General features: G+C 47.4%; 1 protein-coding gene across 1 annotated transcript; it reads left to right on the forward strand.

Annotated features, from left to right (window-relative positions):
* The first annotated feature begins 892 nt into the window (after nucleotides 1-892).
* Nucleotides 893-23,009, forward strand: LOC144166356 (uncharacterized). Its single transcript, XM_077695877.1, has 6 exons — nucleotides 893-1,083; nucleotides 3,813-3,880; nucleotides 16,020-16,133; nucleotides 16,244-16,288; nucleotides 17,610-17,660; nucleotides 22,846-23,009. The coding sequence occupies exons 1-6, from the start codon at nucleotides 1,002-1,004 to the stop codon at nucleotides 22,879-22,881; spliced, it is 396 nt and encodes a 131-aa protein (XP_077552003.1). The 5' UTR covers nucleotides 893-1,001; the 3' UTR covers nucleotides 22,882-23,009.
* The last annotated feature ends 2,410 nt before the right edge of the window (nucleotides 23,010-25,419 follow it).

Here is a 25,419-nt window from a genome sequence, read left to right on the forward strand (position 1 = left end):
GCATATGTTGCAAGGCGAAGTGGAACGCAGCGACGACGAAGTGGTATGCTCCGCCACACGTGACTCCTTCAGCGAGCACGCCCCAAGTAGGAAGCCTACATGCGCTGCGGATTTATAGACCCAAGCTGCTCTCTGGCGACAAAGCCAAACAATCTGGAGAGCCGCGTTTATATCTTTTCTCTGCACAAGAAACTTATAGCTCTCGCTGTATGAAAAAGGGCCCATCTCCCCGCGAGGGGGACTCGAGTAAATGCGTCGCATAGGGGGTGGATGTATTGCGTTAACGTTTAGTGTTTGGGGAGTTGGTGGTAGTAAATGCGTTGTATCAGCAGCTTCTTGACGTAGTTTGAATGAGTCAAGGATATAAGGCGCGTTCGTAGCCTTTCATTCTGTGTCGGTTTTGTGGCGCAGTGGGTAGAGCACCATGTACCTTGCGTTCCGCCCGCAGGGTCGTGGGATCGAAACCAGGCGCCGGAAAGTATTATTTTTCATATAGTGTAGGGGGAGGGGTGTGGACCTGTTGTTGAAAGCGAGGAGGGTAGCGTGATGCGGGAGAGGAGGAGTGGGGGAGAGGACGCACCTGGAACGGCTGTTGCGGACGCCGAGGCACGCCGACAACGCCGGGTGACATCGTGAGTTAAAGAAATGCTCTGCATTTAAAAGAACACACAGCAATTGCGATTGCCCCTTTTTTGTCTTTAGGTCGGGTAACAACGTGACCCCGAAAGATAGAGTAACAGACATGAATGGACGACAAACGTATCTCCTTTCGTCGCCGAGTGTAAATGTAGTTCGCGAGGCATCAAATTCTATGCCTATACGCCCCCCGTTCCGATAAGCTTTCACGGCGCAGATGCTAACACTCAGCGCCGTGAACGGTGTGTCGCCAAAGATGCGTGCCACTCGGATCCAGCAGAGCAAGCGAAGGACACGTTGAAACAACGTCGCGCATCGCACAAGCGCACACTGTTCAATCTCGCAAGCTGGACTGAAGAGCCACGATGTCTTTGCTGTGGGCCCACATCTTCCTCAGCTTCTTCGCAATGATCGCGTCCGGCCAGATAAAGTTGTGCCCGAACCAAGGTATGTTTTTACAGTAAACTCCGCAATCAAAATGTCTGGGTTCGAGATAAGTCTAGATTGTGGTTATTCTGGTTGCCTTGTTGCCTTGCAGACAACCATAAGCTAGGTTCCATTCCCAATAGCCTTGGGGACGTTCCTACTTTAGAAAGACGTTATAAGTCGTTCTGTTCAGGTCTACCTATTTCAACTTTGATGAGGTATCTTCTCCAAAAGCGTTTCACACTTTATGTGGATACCGAAAGGTTTTTTCGAAGAACTGAAGAGTTTCAATATACATTGCATTTAATGGGAACAGTCGAATAAAGTAACTCCCGCTTGCCTGATCCTAACTATTCGAAATCAATATCGAGAGTTAAAAATGCATTTTTTTCGTTAGAATGTCGTACATTCAGCAACGCGATTTCGATAAATGCCGCAATATTTAAAATTCTGCCCGTCAGATACCACGGAAATACCGCAGGGAGGCGCAATACGCATTTCAAAATTTCTGTTCAGCGCATTCCCATTAGTTCAGGAGTCATCGAAGAACCCAATTTTTCTAAAAATCAGAGACCACTTTGAAGTCTTTAAGGAAGACAAGTTCAACCTTTTTAATTAGCAATTGTGATAAAAAATCCAGTATTTGGAGAAATTTAGGTGACTTGTTAAGCTTGCTCTACGCAAATACCCTAGATTATGTTAATTCTGAACGACGGTCATGACAGATTTTTATGCGTCTGATTAGATGCATTGACACCTTTTTTCATTCCTTAAGATCCACACTTGAAAATAACTTGTGCGTTTTATGATAAGCTTGAAAGGAAAACCTTTTGTCACACGTACGCTGATTTGCGAAGTGGAAAAGGAACGTTAAACATATTTCGTTTGGAAATACGTATTGATTCATTATTGTTTAGTTGGGGGCTCAAGTATCCGTATCCTGCTAAGGTGGACAGATGAGGAAAATCATTCAGGAGAAAATCCGCAGTTCGGCGGATGTAAGAGAGAGCGAGAGGAATGTGGGAAGGTGTCACCGATCTGATTAACAACAGTGAGGCTGTGGTTTTTAAATTGCTAACTACCATTTTACAAAGTCAGACGGTGAATAAGCAATCATATCTTCAAATGGGAAACCTAAATAGTCAATAAACTGGATTTGTCCTGTTTCCAAACATTTACTAAGTTACCAGTTTACCTTCCCACCGTTCTTAAATTTTATGTTCACGCCCTTCTATCTTAACATAATACCAGAAAAGTGTTCCCACATTTGGAGAAGCGAACAGCTATTTCTGGGCCAGCGAGAAAGAGCGATTTTCATCCATAACATGATGAGCTATATCAGCGGCTTTCGGGGTGAAATCATTTTGTTCTGATAATTATTCACAGGAACCTCATTTAGCAGAAATCTATTCGCTGTTTCAAAACAGTAACCACACATTACAGGGTTGCGAAATTACGTTTCCGTTTTTGTTTTCCTAACTTTGGCGTTCCAGTTCGAAAAATCCCCCCTTCTTAGATTCGGGATTAATTTGCACGAAGGTACACCTTGGCGGTGAGGCTGCAGTAGTTCAGCGCTGCGGAACTGTTCGAACAACGAGAACCTCAAAATTTCCCAACAATGTTAACACACGGGCGATGTTTTGTGCATCGGCTTCATGGGGGCACGCCATTTCAGCCGGAAACAGATCTCCGGACGCCACGCTCGGTGCCGAAAATCCTTAATCCACCACTAAACCAGCGCGCAGGCTGAACAGTATATTCTCCGCCTCATCCACTTCTGCGAGGAGTGCATGAATCAGTATTTAGAATCTTCCCATTTTGAAGCTATATTTCAATGCTTTTATACTCAGTAATAACCGGTTAGCTCGAAGCAGGATAACTCGAAAATGTTGCCTCGCTAATCATGTGGGCTGCCTTTTCGCCAGCCCAGATAATTCAAAATCTGGCAATGAAAGATTTCGAGACACGCCCTCTTTCCGACCTACTCCACCACCTCGCGCTTTCCGGCTCACACTCGCTCCGAGACGCCGCCTGTGCCCAAGCTCTACAGGCGGCCGTCTGAGGAAGGGCGACGTTTCTGGGATATCCTAGTCCCTTCCCCCCTTTTCTTAGTTTAGGTCAAAAATAAGTTTTTGTGGTCATCATTATCATTACCATCACAACTTCAACTTTTGTGTACCACCTATTGTTTTCTACCTCACAACAAGCGTGCTTCCAACATAAAGATCTAAGCATTCCGCCCTTTAAAAAAACAATTGAAAATGGATTCGAAGATAGGCGAGTTCTAACCAAACATTAAAAGAAAAGATGCTGGCCAGAGCTCTCTCAGGAACGACCCAAACAAGAGGCCACACGTTTAGCGCGTGGGCGCTACGAATGCGGGAAAACTGTATCTAATTGAGTTGCAATCATCACGGGAGTAGCGACAGGAGAACAGAAGAAGGGAACTGAAGGGTGGGAACACTGCATGGTGACACAGGAGAGGGCGCTACGTTGCAGCGACGGAAGAAAACAATCCTCTTTTGACGACGACTGCAACGAATCACGCACATACGCGACTAATTTTTCTCCAGGCAGATCGTGAACTGCAAACTTTTGTTACGTACCATTGACCCAATGTACAATTCCCACCGTTATCTAACTGAAATACGTGAAGTGACGCTGTCTGTTTTGGCAGGGGTGCTTTCAATTTTGCCGATGCAAGCAACACGCGTCCTTGTAATAATATATGTGCTCCCTTTGTCCCACAGCGCACCTTTTGGAAGAACTGCGAAACTGTCACGGCCGTGAGCTGGAAAATAACGGCGTGTTCAACAAGGCAAGTCTTCAAAACTCGGGCCTGAGCTTGGCACCTCAGCAACAGCGCGAGATAGACGGGGTCAACAGAAGCAGACAAGACGAGCGCTCCTGGTTAGATAATGTCCACATTAGGCAACGGTCGTCTAGTCTTCTTCATTTGTCACTGTCTGTTTCACGTTGCCGCTGACACCATACCAAATCTCCCAGCTCACCCCTGTTTTACTGAGCTTGGCAATGCACAAAAGGGGTCAGAGATGAGCTCACTCTGGACCTGTCTTCCTGTATAAACGCTGCCGTTTAACCCCGCGGTGTTGGGGATTCACACGCCAAGCTTATCATCCCAAACTTCTGCACGTTCTTTTGCGTCTGTGTTTTAACAAGACATTTTGGTGTGTTCATTTACTTGAAGCCTACGTTTGGTGACATGCTCCGCAATCTAAAGATTATCAGTGGCATTCACAGGCGGTACTGCGCGACCGCGGTTGATAATACGCATGAAATAAACTCATTTTAAACTCTTTTTTAAGTTATTGCCATTTCTAACCCATTTCTTAACTTTGAACATTCCTTGGCTCTTAGTCCAGATTTTCGTGAAGCTGAAGGCTTAGGAAAAGCGTGCCAAAAACCCACGATGGTGATTGGCTAAACGCCAAGACTAGTACTACTCGCTCGCTAGCAGCGCGAGCGCATTACTGTTAAATATGCTTTCATGACCACGCACTCACCGGGCCACGGCTTCGCAACACGAACGCAAGCGCAATTTGGTACGCGTTACTCCCTCCGACTTCATGAGATGAACGGTGGAAAGAGCATTCTTCAAATGTCGAGCAGCACGCATCAGCCATGAACGTAAGTATACGCTTCAGGTATACGCAGCACAGATTCATGGTAATCTAAGGTATTTTAAAAGGAGTAGGGTAAGACTAACGCCTATGTTTTAAGTTAAGCAATTGTAAAAGCAGGCATACTTGCCCAGATGAGAGGCTCATACTTTTTCGCCTGTTTAGGGAAGTGTGGTGCCGCCATCATCATGGGCATTGCAGGCACAGTCTCCTAATATCTTCACTCACTGGTAATCTGAAGCTGCAATCGTGCGCCAGAAACAGTATCGTAAGCAGTGTTAGCACCCGCTTGGGAGGTAGTGTCTACTGAATAATTTTACCCGCCGCGGTGGCTCAGTGGATAAGGCGTTGCGCTGCTGAGCACGAGGACGCGGGCTCGATTCCCGGCCGCGGCGGCCGCTTTTCTGGTGGAGTTGAAAAGCAGAAACGCCCGTGTGTACGAGATTTAGGCGCACAATAAAGATTCCAAGGTCGTCAGAGTTATTCCGGATCCCTCCACTACGGCGTGCCTCGTCGCCTGCGTTGCGTCGGCGCGTTAAACCCTGCAACCGATCAAACGTCTTTTCAATAATTTTAGGGACTGGATGTGTCAGCGCTGAAGAGTTCAATCGTTTTTTCGGCCGGATTCCGTACTGAATAAGATGCGATATTTTCGTGTAGCCTGTCAACTAAATCGTAATCACTGAAGGCGACTAACCATCGCACATGTGCAGCTTTCCCGATAATGGCAGTCCTCTCAACAGCGAATACGTTGCAGTTATTTAGCGTAATTGAAAGTTATTTTACGCTGCTAATACTGGGGGTGAAAAATTGCTTTGCGCACAGTTTCAAGGCTTGCACGTTTTGCGGCTAGGTTCCTGAGCCATGGAAACTATCCCATAGAAATGCATGGGGAGTAAGATTTGACAGCGAATTGCACATAAAATATTCAGTATCCTGGAAAGTTCTCCCAGCGTTTTCATTTCCACGTTGACTTCTTGCTTTGGGCCAAATATCACTTTGCTGGAGTGGTTTCCCTAGGTTCCTGATAGGTCGGAATTTTGAGAGAGAAAGCTGGGTATGGGTAAAGGAAGAGCCAAGGAATTTGCGTCCGCTTGAACACGTCGTCGGCTGTTTTTATGTATATATATATATATATATATCTATATATATATATATATATATATATATATATATATATATATATATATATATATATATATATATATATATATATATATATATATATATATATATATATATATATATATATATATATATGTGTGTGTGTGTGTGTGTGTGTGTGTGTGTACAGAACAAGTCTGCTTTCGAATCTCAAGTGGCTTATAGAATTGTATTTCTATTGAGGTAAACTTTATTAGCGACCCTACATTTTATCGAAGGTTTTGCGAGAGCAAAATCAATTTGCACAATTGCAAGATAGTTGCCGGACACGCCAGCTATGAGTTTCGTTATGCAACGTGGGTCTCTCTATAAAACTTGCGTACATCCTCACGAGTGATTCTAAGTAACATTTAAAACGCTGCTTGCAGCCGTGGACATGACAGTACTGTTGCGTACAATGGTAGAAAACAAAAATCTTGTGGTTTTAACCCAACCTTTTGAAAAAAGGCGACACAGCTTGCCGCCTGAAATAACGTGTAAGCACACAAAATTGCGCCCACTTCCAAACGCCTTGAGTACAAATTTTCTGTAGCCTCATACAAGTGCAGGGCGTGGAAAACCTAAATTTCCTCGTCAAGCCGATATTCCTGTTACAGCCTTGCAGCTTCACAGCCTAACATGTAAGAGATAAACTTCTCCCAGTATTACTACGCAGACTCGCTTCATTTCTAGCAAAAAAAAATATTTCTTCGTGGAAGACAATCCTTAGGCGATTCGCCCGAAATTTGCTGGGCTGCCTATAGCAATCTTAGAAATGATCCACGTTCATTTTTTCCGTGTAATATGTTGCAACTTGGCCCCGAGCGAACATTTGTCCGTGCATGCGTCCTTGCGGCACGGTATCCCATTACCCCAATCGTCATTGTTATGACCCATTTTTACTGACGCTGGGTGGAGTATAACGTCTTCGTAAACGATCCCGTTTCTCACAAGAGAGAGTGAGGGGGAGGACGAGGAAGTAACTTTATTGTGTCCAGAGGAAAGGCTTAGTTATGGCTGGCGTGCTTTAGACGATGGCCAGGATGTCTTGGCTCCTAGCGGCGTCTTCGGCCATCTGGACGGCCCAACGCTGGATGGCAGGGTCCTCGCTAAGCAGCACGGTCTCCCATTGCTCTTTGGTGTTGATAATAAATGTCCCCTCTGTATTGCTTAGGTCTTTTCTTTTTATAGGAGGGCATTCCCAAAGCATATGTGCCAAACTTGCAAGCTGGGGCAGTGCTTACATTTACCGTCACGAATTTCTGCGTGGAAGTGCCTGTAGAGGCCTGGGTTGGGATATGTATTAGTCTGAAGACGCCTCCATGCAACTTGTTTTTTGGTCAGCGAGGGGTTGGCTGCAGGGTACTTCCGTCTTTCGCCTTTGTGTTAGTCGAGCACATCCCGGTAGGTGCACAGGCGATCCTTGGTGTTGTCGGCAGGATGTAGGGCGGGTTGCTGGGGCTCTCGGTAGATGAATGCTCCAGCACCCTCGTTTGCCCATTCTTGGCCCTCCATCCCCGCGTGTGCGGGCGTCCATATTAAAGTGGTTCGGGTGCCTACGTTCTTGTCCTGCTGGGCAACGACTCGCAGTGCCGCACTGGAGATTCTCCCCTTTGTGAAGTTGCGGATTGCAGGTTGTGAGTCGCTGACAATTTTCCTCGCTTGGGCTGTGGCTAGGGCTAACGCTATGGCTAGTTCTTCACCTTCTTCGGGGTGTCGTGTTCGGTTGGAGCAGGCGGTGAGAACTTTTCCTTCCTGGTTCAGTGACAACTGAGACCATAGCCCTTCGTTGATCGTAAGAGGCAGTGTCTGTGTAGACGACTTGAGGTTCTCCTTGGAGCTGTCTTCCTAGCGCTAGGGCTCGCATATCTCTTCGCTTTTCGTTGTAGACTGGTTGCATGTTCTTGGGTAGGAGAGGAATGTAGATGCCTTTCCGTAGTTCGGCTGGAACAGTGTGTTTTTCTCCGAAATTTCTCTCGTACGGGATGCGTAGGCGGTCGAGGATTGGCCGACCGGTGGCTGTCTTCGTCAGACGCTCGAGGTGTGCAATGCGATGCGCCTCGATGAGCTCTACGAGGGTGTTGTGTACATTCAGTGCCTCAAATTTTTTATTAGAGGCACATATCGGGATTCCCAGAGCCTGCTTATGCACCCTCTTTATGAGACTTGATTTTATTGCGCTCTGCCTGCTTGAGGGGTAAGAAAGGGGCTACGTACGTAATTCTGCTAATTACGAACGCATATACGAGCTTTGACAGCATCTTCTCCTTCATGCCTTTGTTCTTGTTGGCTATCCGCGCAATCAGTCTCGTGATCTGATTGGTGGCTTTCTCTAGTGTTTGCAGTGTCTTGCCGTTGTGTACGTTGGCCTGGAGGTGGAGGCCGAGGATACTTATATCGGCCATTGCTGTAACTTGAGCGCACAAAACAAACGGGGACTGAACGAAGACACGAAGACCAGCGGAGACTAAGAACTGAAATTTTATTCATCCCTCAAGACATATATACCCTCTTTGGCAACACCCGCGCATGATCACATACATACAAACACAAGAAAAAAACCCCGAAAAAACACTTTACCCTTTGCATTATATTATGTTGTCTAACAACTTAATTTCCCTATCGGACAGGGCTACTGACGGTTTATTTATGCACGCTCCCTTTAATTTCGACATCTGCCAGGCTTTCACTATCTCTCTTGTAGTCCTGTCATGGTGGTGGAACTCCGTCGTCGTTAGGTCAAACAACGTCTCGCACTTTTTTGTTGTGCACTGCGCGTAAACAGATGCGTGTACGGCTGACCTTTAAGGGTGGACATAAGTTCTCTGGGCCTTACATTTACGCATCTACTCGTTTGACCAACGTATTGGTTCCCACATGTGAACGGAATCTTGTACACAACGTTTTTTCTGCATTCCAAAAATTTGTACGTGTGACGCATAGTACATTTAGTAACCTTGTTGCTAGTCCTTTCTTCGCACATTCTTTTAACCGCCGGGCAAACGCGTTCCACTTTGTTTTTGGCAGAAACAAACCACATTCACGTTGAACCTGGCAGCGGTTTTTTTTTTTTTGAGCCTGTGAGACAAACCGTGCACGTAAGGAATTACTGACATTCTTTTGGTGTTGTCTTCGGCGCTTTTTTCCTTCTCCTTACCCTCCATTTTTACTCGTTTTAGTAGCCTCTCGCTAACTGTTAGCAACATCGCAGTTGGGTACCCTGCCTTTTCAAGACGGTGGCGCTGCGCACCAAACGCTTCTTCCATTCTGTGTTTGCAGGTTTTGTCGAGAGCGGATTTTAGACACCCCATTACTATTCCATTCTTAACTATCCTTGAGTGGCCAGACGTGTACTCTAAGAGTGGTTTCGCCGTGCGTGGTGAATACTGACAGCACATGTGGTGGTCTTCAAAGGTAAACAGAATATCCAGTAATTGTAAACATTTTTCCTTTGGCACCTCGTATGTGAAGTTTAGCCCTCCCCCTTTTAAGGTGAATGCGTCAATCACCTGTGCACTGAACGTGCACTGAACGTGCCACTTCGGGGATTGGGGTATCACCTACTCGCAGTGTAATGCTGTGATTTTGTGGGGTATCCTCGGGCTTTCGACCTCGTCGCGTAGGCTTGTACGACAGTTGTTCGGACTTTACCGGGGAACAGGAAAGGCCCATTGTTTTGGCGTGTTGCTCAAGAGCGTCCACCGCCAATTGAAGGCAATCTTGTATGTCTCCATCGCTTCCCCCCCCTCCCCGCCCCTGTCCAGAAAGTGACATCGTCGGCGTAAATGCTGTCATGTACTTCATCTATGATTTGCAATTTGTTGGCGAGGTCGATCATGCTGGCGTTAAATAGAAATGGTGAAATGACTGATCCTTGTGGAGTTCCGATGCTCTCCGTTAAGATTTCATGCGAATCATGGGGTCCCACCTTAAGCTGTGCCGTTCTGTCGTTCAGAAATTCTCTGATATAATTGTAGGTCTTCTCCGCTACCTGTAATTTCTGGAGACTGCGGAAAATTGCATCATATTTGAGTTTGTCGCAGGCTTTGTTTAGATTAAGCGTGACTATCATGCAGGCGTCAGTGGCCACGTCGTCTTCGTTGTTGACGATCTGGTGCTGTAGTTGCAGCATGGCGCCTTGGGTTGGAAAACCGGCCCTGAAGCCTACCATAGAGTGTGGATAGAGCTGGTTGTCCTCCATGTGGTTGTTGATCCTATTGAGAACCATGTGTTCGAGGAGCTTTCCGGGGCAGGATGTCAGGGAGATCGGCCTAAGGTTCTCCACACAAAGCGCCTTCCCGGGCTTAGGTATGAGCCGTACTAGCGCCTTCTTCCACTGCTTGGGCAGTGTCGCGTCGTTCTAGCACTTGTTGAAGTAGTCGAGAGTAAGAGCTCGCACTCTTCGTCTGCGAGGTTGCGAAGCATCTTATTAATGATGTCATCTGGGCCTGGCGATGACTTCGGTTTTAGTCCCTGTAGGGCCACCTGAAGCTCTTCTATGGTAAACGGTTGGTCCATTTTTTCATTGGGAGCGCCTTTATCGTCTTCATGGTTCTCGCAGGGGTGTTCGGGTGTGTATCAAGCTTGCATCTCTTGGATTTTCTTGTGTACATCACCCTGATTGTGTGTGTGGAGAAGTTTTTCCATATTCCGGCACAGTTCGGATTTACGTTGGGCGGTATCGATAAGGTGCCGAAGTATATTCCAAGCTTTAGCCATGCCCATCTGAAGTTCCGTGCGCCCACATAGAGCATGCCAATTTTGCAGCATGAGTTTGTCTGCGTACTCTTGAATTTTGAGGTTGAGTCTCGCTATGTGGCGTTAAGGTCTATGAAGGACCTGTAGCTTGCAAGTGTGGCTTTTCTTACTGTTTTCTGTAAGGCCAAGATTTCGGGGGGCGTCTGTTGCGTACTTAAGTATAGCTGCGTGGTGCTTCTGTTTTTTTTGGAAAACTTTGCAGTTCCACTGCCAGACACAGTACCAGAAATGCCTATTTGTAGTCTGCATCGTTGCAGTCATTGGGATCAGCGCTTCTATGTCTATCGGTGGAGCTGTACCAGTCGTAGGGCTTGCTGTATTTTGAGCGTTTTTCCGCTATATCTCACTCAATGTGGCTCATTCTGCTAATCATCGTTGATTCTATTCAGCTTATCCTGTCAGTCAGGTCTCCTACGGCGCGTTGTATTATGTCTTGCATCGCTCTTATAGCTTCTCGTACGGCGGCATCTAGCTTATTCTTCTGCGTCTCGGGTTCAGAAGTTTCCTTTGCGCGCTTCCGAGGGGTACAAATTAAGATTTGATCCAGTTTATCGAAGCACGCGAAAAAAACTCGCCGCGGAAGAGACGGCAAGCATTGTTGTGATTACCTGCGTGAAATTTCTTTCCGCCTCCATTGTTATGCCTCTTTTCAAACTGAAATCGCAACGACACGCAGTTGAACATCTTCAGAGCAATTCCGCGATGCCTCCACCATAAATATAAAATGGTTGTTAGAAGCAGATAGAGAAGGACAAGGACGAGATAGAGAAGGACAAGGACGAGACGTGTACAAATATAGGTATGGTTATAGGTCATAGGTAACCTGTCATTAAACCTGTCATGAAATATGTCTCCTGTCATTAAAACAGTAATAAAGTTTAGAAAGAACGCCCATCCAAACTACAGAGATATCAGGTGAAAAAAACCGGATGGGCGATGTTTCGGGTCAGTTGCGAGAAACTGCAAAAAAGTGGCCGCACCATCAACCAAAACTGCGGAGACATCAAGTAACAAATTAGAGATGGGCGAGCTTTCGGGTCAAGCGCAGAAAGCACAAATAAGTGACCGTATGGACACATGAACATATGCTTCGTGTTTATTTTGTTCCCTCAACGTCGCTTAAGGCATCGAACAATGCGCTGCTGTCAGAGTCGAACGAGAGTTGCAGCGTCCACCATGTCTTCCCGAGCTTGGGGTCCACTCGCTGAGTCCGTGCTCGCAGAGGCCAGGCGCTGGTTCAACTCGCCGTCTTCAGAACCGTCAACGCTTGTCGAGATGCCACCCCGATAAATTTAAGCGATGTGAGGAGGCTATGACCACGGTCTTCTATTCTTCCCATTTATTACCCCTTCCTCCTTCTCTTGCCAGTAAAGCGGGGGTGGGTTGTGTCTCTCTTGCTCAAAATCGAGGCGCGAGCGGTGTTTGCTCCCCGGGAGCTCCCCGGCTTTCAATTCAATTTATTTGTTCAATAGTTCCTGAGAAGGCTTCTGGGACTAAAAGCTGTAGTACACAGCTTGACGGGGCCCGGGAACCCATTACACGACAGCAACGGCAGTGCCGTACTGAAAGACCAAATGATAGCGGATGGAATATCAGAAAAACACAACTAGCCAACACACCCTGATAGAAGTAGCTTGCAAAGCAAGTTTCCATAAAAACTGAGTAAACAAATCTTAATAATATAAAAGCTACTAGCTGCTAATAAAAAGAAAAAAATACAACACATAAAAAGTATGATTAACAAAAAGAACATTTTGTACAAGGTAAAAACGTCGGCAACAACAACTATAGGTTTACGAAATATTGCCGCATTTGTTTGAATGTCGAGAAATTGTAGTCGTTTAGAATGAACGGCAGATTGTGGTGGAACATTGGTAACTTGGAATTGGTTCTAAAACGAAGTTGGGCCCATTCATCTATGCTTCGTATGGTGACACATTTGGTATTGGCTGTCGAAGGGGCAACTGAGGCCAGAGAAGAGAAAACATTTATGCGTACTGGATGAAAAACAAAACATGCGCAATAATCAGAAGTTGTAAAACCTTTGGACTTTAACAATATTACATAAGTTAAACAAGTTATGCATGCATGACAAACAACGCCAGCAATTTGGTGAATGGTTTTCTGTTGCAAGGTGAAAATTTCATCAATATTTTTCTCTTTTGTAGCCATCCAAACCAAACTTTGGTAGTTGGTATGGGATGCAAACCAGGCATAATAAAGGACAAGTTTCACGTGCACTGGAAGCAATCATCGGCAACGCGAAAGGGCACCGGTGGCTGTGGATAGTTTGCAACAAAGGTTATTGATGTGCGCAGCCCACATCAAAATCGAAGAAAGTGCAACACCGAAGACGTCCTGGTCGAAGGCGTTGATGCTAGCGCGATTTTAGTGGGTGGGCAATCTCCGGGGTCTCTTAGTAAATTGAATATTTCACCACTAAAGGGGCGTGGGCGATGTTTCGGGGGAGGCCGTTGTCCAGGAACTTTACGCAATAGTGTAAAAAACTCCCACCTCCCCTCGCGGGAACCCCTGTGTACATGCGACGCATAGGCGGAGCGGCGAAGGGATCGCGTTTTATAGCGCGCATAACGTTGAGGGGACTTCGTAAGCCGGTCCTAGTCGATGACGACGTTGGCGTACTTGTAAAGCGGCGTGGACTCTAGGTGTTTGAGCCAAGCGTGGATGTTGCTTCGCCGGAGAACGGCACACCGGTTATATGCGCAGCGCGCCTGAAGGAGAGGAAACCGCGGAACAGAGAGTACTGCACATGCGCCGGCCCCAGCGCGTCTGCCGCGGCTATGACGCAACACAATCCACTTTAATCCAATCCAATCCAATCCAATCCAAATCCAATCCAATCCAAGCCAAGCCAAGCCAATCCAATCCAATCCAATGGCCCTCGCGAAAGAGTGTTCGCAATCGGAGAGGAGAGGGGGTGTGCGGCGGAGAGCGCAGCTGGCGCGGCGAGGAGAATGGGGGAGGGGCGGACAACGCCGACGACGATGCCGGAGGGACAAGGCGAGTGAATCAGATGCTCTGCATCTAAAATGTATTTTAACCCATACTGTACCCGGAGATGAGGCCTCACTTTGTGAAAGAACCTAAGCGCCACAGCCCGAAAGAAGGCGGTGGTCATCTGAGAGGGAACATTGCGACGGCGCCTGAGCACTTTTTATGGTACAGGACGTTCTGTACATTAGCCTCAAATTTCATAGCGTGCCCCGTCATTACCATGCACCATGCTTTTTCTATGTATGTATGTATGTATGTATGTATGTATGTATGTATGTATGTATGTATGTATGTATGTATGTATGTATGTATGTATGTATGTATGTGTGTGTATGTATGTATGTATGTATGTATGTATGTATGTATGTATGTATGTATAAAGATATATCATCATTTATTCAGTTTAAGGGTTGATCGTTCACTAGGAATTACGAAACAGACCACGTAGACCTAGGACCCGTATGTCCACCCTCCCACGTATACTGACCAGCAAACACACACGCGCATATTTTCTCGATAAGCGGCCCACTTACATGCGGGGCCAATGAAATGTCTCTATTCATTCGAAAACATACGCGTGGTGCCACTGCCAAAATAAAAACCACCGTACCATTTTACTGGAGTGACCACTCGTCAGTTATTGCCTGTTCTGAGTAGAGGTACCCGGCTCTCGCTACACATCTCCATCGGAGCGGTATAACCCACCATTGTCACTTACCGTGTTCCTACGCATTATTTTCAGGTCGTACTGAAATAGGCGAGATAGAGGGAGTATTAGGAAGGTTGGCGGCCAGCTGGCTCCCACAGAGTTTTGATCCTTCTACGTTTCTACAACCATATCTTTCAGTTTATCCATTCACATAAGTCATGCTCTCAGTACATATGTGCTTTATCTCCCAAACCAAGTCAATTGAGATTCAGCACTGTGTCCTCCTCTTCGTTCGTCCTCGTTTGAGTTGCGCATCGGAAACAACACTAGGGATGCTCATTATTTAATAAATTGAATATCAGAACACATATTGGAGGCACGCGAGTAAAAAGTCACACCTAAAATGTACGCAGGCGACTGCGTCATCTACAAAACGACCTAAAATAAAATGATCAGTATCCTTTTTCGCTAAATAGCGTATTTTTATTAACTGGAATGAAAGATGGAAAATGTCCATTAAATTCAAAAAGAGTGCAGCCATGACTTTTTCAAACAATAGAAAGCCCCTTTTACTTATACCAATGACGGTGTCAGTCTAACTCGGGTTACGTAGTGTAAGTGCCTCGTTGTAACCCCAACTGCAAATTTAAAATGGCACAAGCACGTCGAAATAATTTTCGATAGGGCTATTTGAAAACTAAGACACGTTAAGCAACTCCGCGAAATAATGCAAACCGACAGCGTTCAAAAACGTGGTCAAGCCCATACATGAATATGGATCGGTTGTTTGGTTAGCTCCCCACACACATGACATAGTTAAGTTATAATTCATGTTCATTTTTCGTAGCTATGACCTGCAATTTTCGCACACATTTTCATGCGCACGCTTTATTCTTGCAGTCTCTCGAACATCGCCGCACTTATGGTCGTGCCATCCTCCTGCATAAGATAGTTCACCCCGCCTGCGGTGTTCTGGGGCCAGTTTATTTTCTTGCAGAGCTCTTCTGCGCGCCGTATTCGACGATCTGATTCCCTGGATATCATGCCATTAAGGTCGACTCTCGATTGTTTTAAGTTTTTTTTTTCACAGACAGAGCAATTATGGAATTAACTTAATGGGTCTCTCCGCACACTAGGTGCTGAGCAATCGAAAAAGAGTTGCGCAATCATGTGTTTGATTGATTGATTGATTGATTGATTGATTGATTGATTGATTGATTGATTGATTGATTGATTGATTGATTGATTGATTGATTGATTGATTGATTGATTGATTGATTGTGGGGTTTAGCGCGCCGACGCTACGCAGGCGATGAGGCGCGCAATAGTGGAGGGCTCCGGATTAATTTTGACCAGATAGGGATCTTTAACGTGCGCCGAAATATCGAACACACGAAGGGTGTTTTCGCTTTTCGCCTCCATCAGAAAAGCGGCCGCCGCGGTCGGTAATCAAACCCGCGTCCTGGGTCATGTGTTTCGTTGAATTGTTTGCATTTGTTCTTTGTGCTGAACATCTGTACTCACTCCTGCTATGTCTCATGAACCGATACAGCAGTATTTGTAAACAAAATGAAAAAGTAAAAAATAGCGATACGTACGCTGTGGATACCTAGCACGAGCATTTCTCGCGTGGAGCAAGAATAAATAGTGTTCTGAGGTGGATACAGGTATCGATAACGGCTGATTGCTTTACTCGAATTATGTGAAAATATGCCCGCAGAAGCTGCAGCTATTATTTCTTCTTGTCGCAGCTGTCGGAGCTTAGCGGCAGATACGAGGAATACTGCGGGCTAAAACTGTCTCCGGGATCGTCAGCGGCCGAAGTGTGGTCACAACGGTGCAGGGACAAGCATTTCAACAGCATGGTGTGTGAAACGTTACATTGCGCCTATACTGGCGTAGCATACAACCGGAACTACTTAAAAATGTCAATGCTACTATTCGGTGGTAAAGTATCAACATTCTTTTGTTTCAGTTTTACAGATGCTGGGCTGACATGTTAAGTGCAGACGACCTGTTGGTGAGCATTTTATGTATGTCTGTACGGCGCCTACTTTCTATGTTAACGCACGCAAGGAACCAAACTAACATGGTTTGACGTTAGCTACGAATGATAAGGCCATCGATGTTGTTTTCCTAACTTTAGTCTTGTAAACCATGGTCCCAACTTGAAGTGTCTCCCCATTATTTGAATAGTGAATTATGCTCCCCATTAGTTCGCAATTTCTGCTAAACGTTCTCGTAGACATCATAATAATGATCTGTGTAGATAAAATTGCTCTTCGGGAAAATGTACTACATGTGTTTGAAGCACATTAATAACGGGCTTCCGTACTTATTTCGATTTTAGTTTTTTAACACCCTTCTAGTGGCTAGCTCCTTAAGTGCGTAGATTTTGAGGCGAATGTCTCGTCCTTGAAAAAAAAACTGCGTAGTTACCATCCACGGCGGATGGTACCAAAACCCGTCGCGGGGCGACAATCGTGTAAATCAAGTGGCGGCCAGCGAGCAGGACAGACACGCGTAACGGTACGTAGAGAGAACAGTCGCGACTCACTCACGGAATACACTGTGTTTGGGAAGTAGTTGCGTGAAGCAAAGATTACAGTGAGTATAAAAAAAATTAAAGCTGTTCCACTCAACCTGAAAGCTGTCGCAAGCGCAGAGGAGTTATTCGCCATAATGGGCTGTGGCACCGTCATCCGCTCACTGTTACTAACCATCACGCTTTTGGCCTCCTAGTCTCGCTCCACTCCTGATGAATTGAACGGAGGTTTGTCCAAAGCAATTCAAATTTCCCCCATTCGCAGGGCGTGCGCGCCCCCTGCCTGAAACAGTGCGAGGGGCAGTTTTGTTCTTTTTGTGCTTGCTTTCATCCGGCACGTGCCGGAGCCTTACTGCGCAATAGGAACGCGTCATTTTTGGCAGTCATTTTTTTCGCTTCCTACCGTATTAACCAACCCAACGGGCGTTCCTAACTAAATGGACGCGTAGGCTGCCGGTTATACACGAAATTTTGCCTCAAATGTACTTGTAGTTTTCATTGCGCTAAACGGCGGGGAGATGTATCACAAGCGCCAGCGGTTCGCGAGTTTCGGATGGTTATAACTACATAAACCACTTGCTTTTGCAAGCCTCTAGCTGCCTCGCTTTATGTAGTCAAGAGTTCGAGGAAAGTTCGTCTGGTCAGGATGATAAGGACGAAGTTGCGGTCACTGACCAAGTCGAGGGGAAAACATAGAGGCGTTTCGGGAGTTTAAAGTTTCACTTTGAATACGTGCACTACGTAGGACATGTGCTGCCGACATTTTGGAAAACGCTTTTTTTTTGTCGTTTTGCAGGGTTCTTCAGGAGTGGACAGCAATGACATCAGGGTATACAAGAAGACGCTTGTAAGTTTGTCTACTTTCATTGTCAATACCTTGAATGGAAGCACATAACTAGCCAGAATTCGACTATTTTTTTATTCAATAGATTTGCACGGTATTTCGTTGTTACACCCTGTTTTTTCCGAATGCCTTCAATTCAAAGGCACCTAATGTATGACGGATCGCATTATTGTTAAAATGCGGGATATTCGAATTACCCGAGCTGCAAACGAATGTGGCTGCGGGAAACACTTACTCGTAGTGCTGGGCACAGTAGCTGGCAAGACATATTCGCTTTGTTTTGGTCGTTATCATAGAGTGATCGCACTGTATGGACGAACGACTTCAGTAATAGCGCACTTAACCCTTTGCCTTAACCATTGAGTATATTATGGCAAAAACAATGAGAGCTATCGAGTGTTTATGCGAACGAATCGGCCTTCTGGGCCGATTCGTTCGCAACTTTGCATCTCTCATCGCGCTTTTGACGAAGCTCCTCAGCAAAGAATGCGGCATCTGTGAGTGGTCCACGGCCTGCGACGACGCATTTACTAAACTGCGCCATCTCCTCACATCTCCGCCCCAATCCTGCGCCATTTCGATCCTGAGGCCCCTACCGAAATTCACACGGACGCGAGCGGAGTTGGTTTGGGGGCAGTTCTCGCTCAGCGCAAGGCATGATATGGCGAGTATGTCGTTGCTTATGCAAGTCGCACGCTAACAAAGGCTTAGACAAATTATTCTGTGACCGAGAGAGAATGCCTGGCCGTTATTTGGGCGCTTGCGAAGTTCCGCCCGTACCTCTACGGGCGCCCTGTCCATGTTGTCACAGATCACCACGCGCTTTGTTGGTTGTCCTCGCTCAAAGATCCTTCCGGTCGGCTAGCGCGCTGGGCATTGCGGCTACAGGAGTATGACAATCGCGCCACGTATCGCTCAATCCGGCCGCACAATGATGCTGATGCCCTTTCGCGCTCCCCGCTGACTCATGACAGCGACCGGGTCTTGAGCTCCGACTGCTACGTGTCGCCATTGGAGATCAGCTCTATGTTGTCCGAGCAAAAGAAAGACCCTTGGATTTCCTCCATGTTGGACTTTCTACCTGGCTCATCAACGAACGCTGCATCTCGGACACTACGCCGGCAAGCGTCGCACTTTGCCCTTCGCGACGGACTGCTTTTCCGTCGCAACTACCAACCCGAAGGTCGCAAGTGGCTCTTAGTAATTCCGCGCCACCTACGCTCTGAAATGTGTGCCTATTTTCACGAAGAGCCACATTGCGCCCATGCTGGTGTCCCCGAAACATACCAGCGTTCGCGCTTGTGGTACTACTGGCGAGGCATGTACCGCTTCGTTCGTCAATACGTCCGTTCGTGTGTTCGATGCCAACGCCGAAAATATCCTCCCCGCCAAGGAACTGGGCCATTGCAGCCCTTACCGTGTCCAGCAAGACCATTCGACCGCGTAGGAATCGACCTTTATGGACCTCTTCCTTGCACTGCAGATGGCAACCGATGGGTCGTTGTTGCTGTCGACTACTTGACCCGGTACGCCGAGACTGCCGCCCTGCCTGCTGCTACCGCACGCGACGTAGCCTCCTTCCTACTTCGGCACTTCATTTTACGGCATGGGGCGCCCCGTGAACTCCTCAGTGATCGAGGAAGGGTTTTTTTTTGTCTGAAGTTATAGAGGCCCTCCTTAAATCCTGCCGCACGATCCATCGCACCAGCACGGCGTATCACCCTCAGACCAATGGACTCACCGAACGTTTCAACCGCACTCTAAGTGACATGCTTGCTATGTACGTCGCGGCGCGCCATTCCGACTGGGACGCAGTACTACCATTCGTGACCTACGCATACAACACCGCCACGCAGGCCACGACCGGCTTCTCTCCGTTTTTTCTTTTTGTATGGCCGTGAGCCTTCATGCACACTGGACACCATACTTCACTATCGGCCCGATGAGTCAGAGTGCACGCCCATCTCCGACGTTGCCAAGCACGCCGAAGAGTGTCGTCAGTTGGCCCGATCGTTAACTACGGAAGATCAGCAGCGTCAGAAGCCGCACCACGACGAAACGACTCCCGCTCCTACCTACTCACCAGGGTCGCTTGTCTGGCTGTGGGTTCCAGTGTCTTCGCCAGGCCTGAGCAGTAAACTGCTTTCGCGCTACCAGGGTCCCTACCGCATCGTCAAGCGAACGTCTCCAGTAAATTATGTCGTTGAGCCTCTCACTCCTTCACCCGATCAGCGTTGCCGCGGCAAAGATATAGTCCATGTTCAGCGCCTCAAGCCTTACATTGACCCCGTCGTAGTTTCATCTCCCTGAGTCGCCAGGATGGCTCTTTCGTTCCCGGGGGCAATTGCAAGGAAGACCGTCGCCAACACCATACTCGTTTAAATAATGTAGGAGCGTGGATAGCACTGGTCATTCGCAATACGTGGGTATGTGACACAGAAGCCACACAGGGAAGAGGCACCAACTCGTGGGTGTCGCATCGCCATCGCTGGGACGCAGAAGAAGTCTCGTCTCGTTGGCTCTCCGTCTCGACTTGCTGGACAGCGCGACTTGGTGCTTCGGTGCTACTGCTGCTGTTGGTGCGGCTGAAGAATAAAGCCTGAAAACCCTCTTATACTATAAACGCTGTTATTTCTCGGTGTGTGTTTGTTGCCGTGTGCTCGTCGCCCCGTGTGCCTCACCCCGGAGACCGCGAAGGGTAGGACAGCCAAGTACCTGGATTATTGGAGAACTCCCTCGACAAACGGTAGAGCTCCCTCGGATCCAAATCCCGCCAGAGACACGGATTTGGATCCCAGTGTTACGGAGGAGCTATTGCTGCCACCTCCTGTTAGGTTATCTCTTTTTCTAACGGTCGGAGCCGAGCAAGCAACACCTGTAGGTGAGCGGCCACCCCGTTGAAGGTAGTAGTAGTAAACGTTTATTAGAGCAAAAGGGAAAAGGGCGGTGGTGAAGCGTCCCTAGTTCAGGATGCTTCCTGACCGGGCCGACTCAATGGCCCGAGAGGCCAAGGCGCTTGGCGGGCCGCGTCCGGGATGGTCCGCTCAGTCTCCTGCTGCTCCGGGGTGGGTAGGGGAGTGGGGACAGGAGTATACTAGGTGGAATGTGGTGACTGGGGTGTCGCAGTGTTGGCATTTACGGGGGTGCGATCTGGTGGAGGATGGCGTGATTGCAAAAGGTACCGGTCTGAAGGCGACGATAGGTTACGGCTTGCTGGTTGGTTAGGGAGTGGTGTAGAAGGGATTAGACCCGGCGGGTAAGGGTGTAGTGGGACAGAAGGGCGTTGTGCGTGTTATCTATAGGAATTTGGAGGAGGTCGTGGTCGTTCGTGCGGTGTGATGGGATCACTTGAGCATCGGTGGAGAATGCCCGAAAGTGCACAGCTCGGGCGGCGGCGTGGGCCGCTTCATTCCCAACCTCCTCCTTTGTAACCCCGTTGAAGGTGCCGCAGAATATGTGAATTGACACAACCTGATGCCCTTCCCGGGTGAAGATCGATCACGCCTAAAAGAAGAGTGATCAGAACAAAAGCTCTCTGTCCCCATTCCCTTCGCAACGCCCATAACCCATTTCCTTCCCCCTTTTCCCTTTCCCTTCAACCCAACCCTTGCCGCTACCTCCCGGGGGAGCATAATGGGAGTCTCCCTGGGCCCGTTCTCCTCACTGATTGTGGGTCTCTTACCCCTTTATTTTACCTCCAACTCGGATGGTCGAAATTCCTCTTGAAATTTGGCCAATTCATTCATGCTTGCACTAGTTCGGGAATTTAGGTGCTTGGGTAGAACCGAGACCCCCAAATTCATGGGGAGTGAAAAAAGAAACTGCTCTGCGCCAACGCACGGCCCACACCTACCCGCAGAATCGGCGAAAAACGAACAAACGCTTCGCACGCTTTGCTTGGAGTAGATGCTTCCTCATTTATGTGCTTCTTGTTAGCTGGTTGTATGGCTAGCTTGCTGAATTAGGGGGCTTACCTGTGCACTCGACAGTTTTCTCAGAAAAGGGTTGAGTGCAATTATTTTACATTTCATATCTCCCCGTTAGTTACATCCTCCGCAGTCGTGGATGAAACCTGCAAGCTCCAGTGCGTTATAGAATAGTATAGCCTGCCACCGCTTAGAAATTGTATAAATGATTTAAACAATAATCTCTGAAAACTGAAATGCAGCTAGCGCCCCAGCCTCCGCTCGGTTACCTCAGTAAGCACCACTGGAAATGCTTGGACTTCGGATTAAAATGATGCTGGCAGCGCCTTTGAGCGAAATCCCGTCCTCTTGTGGGTTCAACGCACGCACCCCCCCCCCCTTTCTCGCCACATACTGGTTTGCTTCGAACGTTCGTTTTATAGTTTCGAGCGACTGCTAAAAGAGGCGTGCTATTAACCGCAAACGGTGAAGAAAAAACAGATATCGCTGTTTTTTTTTTTTTTCTAATCGCTCTGCATAGATTATGGAAAACGCGAACGCTGGATAGGCACGCTGAGCCTTAAGTGTCTTCCAGACCACACTTCTCCTAAATGATCATTAATCTTGAAGACGTCTATGACCAGAATGATTCCCGCTCTGACTGGTATCCCCTCCTTATTAAGTTTTCACTGTTGCCACCATTTTCAACCAAGTGTACGTAATTGTTCATTGTGTTTAGTTTTTTATCTTGTAATCAACTCATTTGTTTTTGTACATACCTTTAAATATGTGTTGTAAATATCATGTCCTAAATTAAGAGAGCGAGAGAGACAGAGCAAAACGTTTATTGAGCATGAAATAAATACCATGTGAAAAACAAAAAAAAGCGTCAATTGCCTAGAGGTAAAATCTCGGGGTTTGGCGCGAACGTTCTAGTTCCGAACCTCGACGGTGGGCAACTTTCTGCAAAATGTTTTTTTTTCTACTCTAAAATGTTCTTTAGGCTCATTTGTACCCAACCTTTTCGTAAATGAAAGGAGTTTGGTATCTTTCACATCGGGTTAGGGCGGAGTCAAGAATAGTAACTTTCTTCAACGTACTGCAAGTGTCTGGCTTCTTACCTTTTCCGGAACGAAATATCCGCCTTTTGATGCTCAGTTTACCTCTTTCGAGCTAAATCAGAATCGACGGTAATATTGCAAACTGTAAAGCAGAGTTCCTCACTATGGACATGAAATCACAGCTTAAATCGTTGCGTGTACCATTTTTCTTATTTCTTGTAGGAGTGCGAGTTCCATGTTCTCGGGATAGAGCCTTGAATGGACAAAAATTACCCCTCAGCGGCTCGCCGAAGAGGAACAGAGCGTCTGCGATCCGTTAAACCACTCCATATCTGCGGCCGTCCCAGGAAGTTTCAATAAAGCTGTTCCTTTTCGCAACCATTCAAGTGTCTTTACGTCCTATCAATAAAGGTGTACACAGAAGGTGAGCAATCAAATGCGACTCGTTAACAAATGCTGCTAGCATGGCACCCATCTTTGTAAGTAAGAACTTTAAAGGCGTTAGACTTCCTTCAGTGAACTAAATGTGAAACTTTTCCGCAGCTGGCGACGTGCGGAGATAGCAAGGTGCTACCGCAGCCGGCCGCTATAGTGTAGGAATCCAGGTTGAAATGCATCAGATCACACAAGTGTTTTGTTTTATTTATTTTAAAGAGGTTTCTCTACAGCGGCGGCCATTTCCTTAAGTGGACAACAACAAACAGCAACAACGAAATTTTTCGCATAACGGTGCTGTTAAGACTTTCCCATAGTATTTCTGCACCGCAACTCCTGACTCCTTAGCCCTGAAGTAAGCCTAAAATGGTGAGCTCCTGGGCATGAGCTAATAAATGAGGAAGGCACAAAGAGACACCCTTTTGACTTATGGCGAATTCCATTCGGCGAACAGGAGCAAGTGGAGCGAGCAGCCAGAGCAGCACACGGGAGTAACGGGGACGTGTGCTTTCGTTCCGCGAATGAAACATTCGCGCTGCTTTGGGAGCAGTGAAAAGAGGGGGAGGGCGAGATGTCAAGAGTCATGCGACCAAACGTTTCCCGCGCTCGCTTCCCGGAGCATTTCGCGCGCTCGTGATGTCCGCACGCAGTTATTCCTCGCCAGTTTTGCCAGATACGTGCCGGTGGTTTTGTGTCTGCCTTCCGCATGGCGACAAATGAAGAAGCCGAGCGGATGTTCATGTTCATGATAAAGGGGTCACCATCGTGTCTCCCAAAAATTAGCTGCGAACGATAACAGCGTCCACCGTCTTTTCCAGATACGACTCTACCTGCGGTCGCTGCTCCGGCGGGGTGAACAGGTGCTCGACCATAAACTCATGCAATGTCAAATCGTCGTCGTCGTCTCTGCTGCTCCTGTCCGATGATGAGCTTGCGCTTGAATATGTGGTGCTTTCATCATCTAAAAGTAGCAGCAATTCCTTGTCCAGACGGCCGCGCTTAGCTGCTGCCGTACGCACTGAGCGACTACCGCGGCTGCTGGATTCCGCCATTTTTCCTCCGCCACCCGGAGATAAAACCAGAAGTGACGCAAAAGAAGTCATGTGACTTCCTCGGCGTTCCCTGTTACTCCGCCGCTGGCGACGGAGCACCGAGAACTGCTCTCGGCGCCAAAAAAGTGCTCCTCCTCGACCAATGAAACACAACGCCCCTGCTCCTGCCCGACCACTGGAAGACGCCAGAACTCACGAGAGCACTTTGGGTGCAGTTAGAAGTGCTCCTGTTCGCCCAATGGAAAGCGCTATTAGACAATCGCTCGGCGCACCTTGGCGATGTCCATTTAGGCAATGTGCATGCCGAGTACTTCCAGCCCAACTGCATTGCTGTGCTCCAACTTCCACTTGTAAAAATGGTAGTCTTCGTTCGGCTCGTCCGTTGACATCAAAATGGTCCCACTTCTCCGATATTCAGGCGTCCTGTCACGCTTTAAGCTTGGCAGAAGAAAATTCCCGCCGCCTCATCCGCGGTCCACAGGACAAGAAGGCACCGCACTTCGGCGATTGCAGACAAATATTCCTATCCCCACAGCGCCCTGCTTCATTCCATCTACCCCACTCAATATCTCTCTCTCTCTCTCTCTCTCTCTCTCTCTCTCTCTCTCTCTCTCTCTCTCTCTCTCTCTCTCTGTAATTTCTGCCTTACGCCAGGCACCCTGTACCACCAGGTATGGGTATGCTAACAAACTCCAAACCTACAACCTATCCCGTTTCCATCTTTTGAACAGTGGATGGCTCGTCTGACCGATCCGGACCTTGAACACTAGCGGGACTTGGTAAAGAGGGCCTGGACGACAAGTCGCAGCCTGGTATCCCGAATAGGGATGCCCTCCACCGGAAGAGTGTCCTGTTGTCAGCCTTAACGCTCATTAATAAATGTTTATTCGTTCTCTCTCTCCTAGGGCTATTGAAACTCAAAAATTTAGGCTGTCTGTCTATCTGTCCCTCTATTCAACCGCACCGCCAAAAGATAATGCAATTCTGTAATGAAAGCTGATACACACAAAACATTTCCAAACCACTGTACCTTGTACTATACTTCATACTGTTCAACATTATTGAGCCACAAATTATTAGCCATATTTGAGGCAAAGTATGAGCACATACCTTGTACAGACAATGTTTTTTATTTGAATATAGATGCGGGTTTTATATTTGCGATAGAAAATAGAGAAATGTGTGTTGAAAACAATATGTTGACCTAAAATACGAAAACAGTTCTCGCCCGATCATGGAACCAGTGGCAGCATCCCAAGTCCAACGGTTCTGAAAGTTTCCAATAGATGGCGCGCAAGAAGGGGAACGC

Source organism: Haemaphysalis longicornis, unplaced genomic scaffold (assembly GCF_048455015.1).
Source record: "Haemaphysalis longicornis isolate Haplotype H1 unplaced genomic scaffold, Haemaphysalis longicornis Haplotype H1 scaffold_17, whole genome shotgun sequence".
Lineage (NCBI taxonomy): Eukaryota > Metazoa > Arthropoda > Arachnida > Ixodida > Ixodidae > Haemaphysalis > Haemaphysalis longicornis.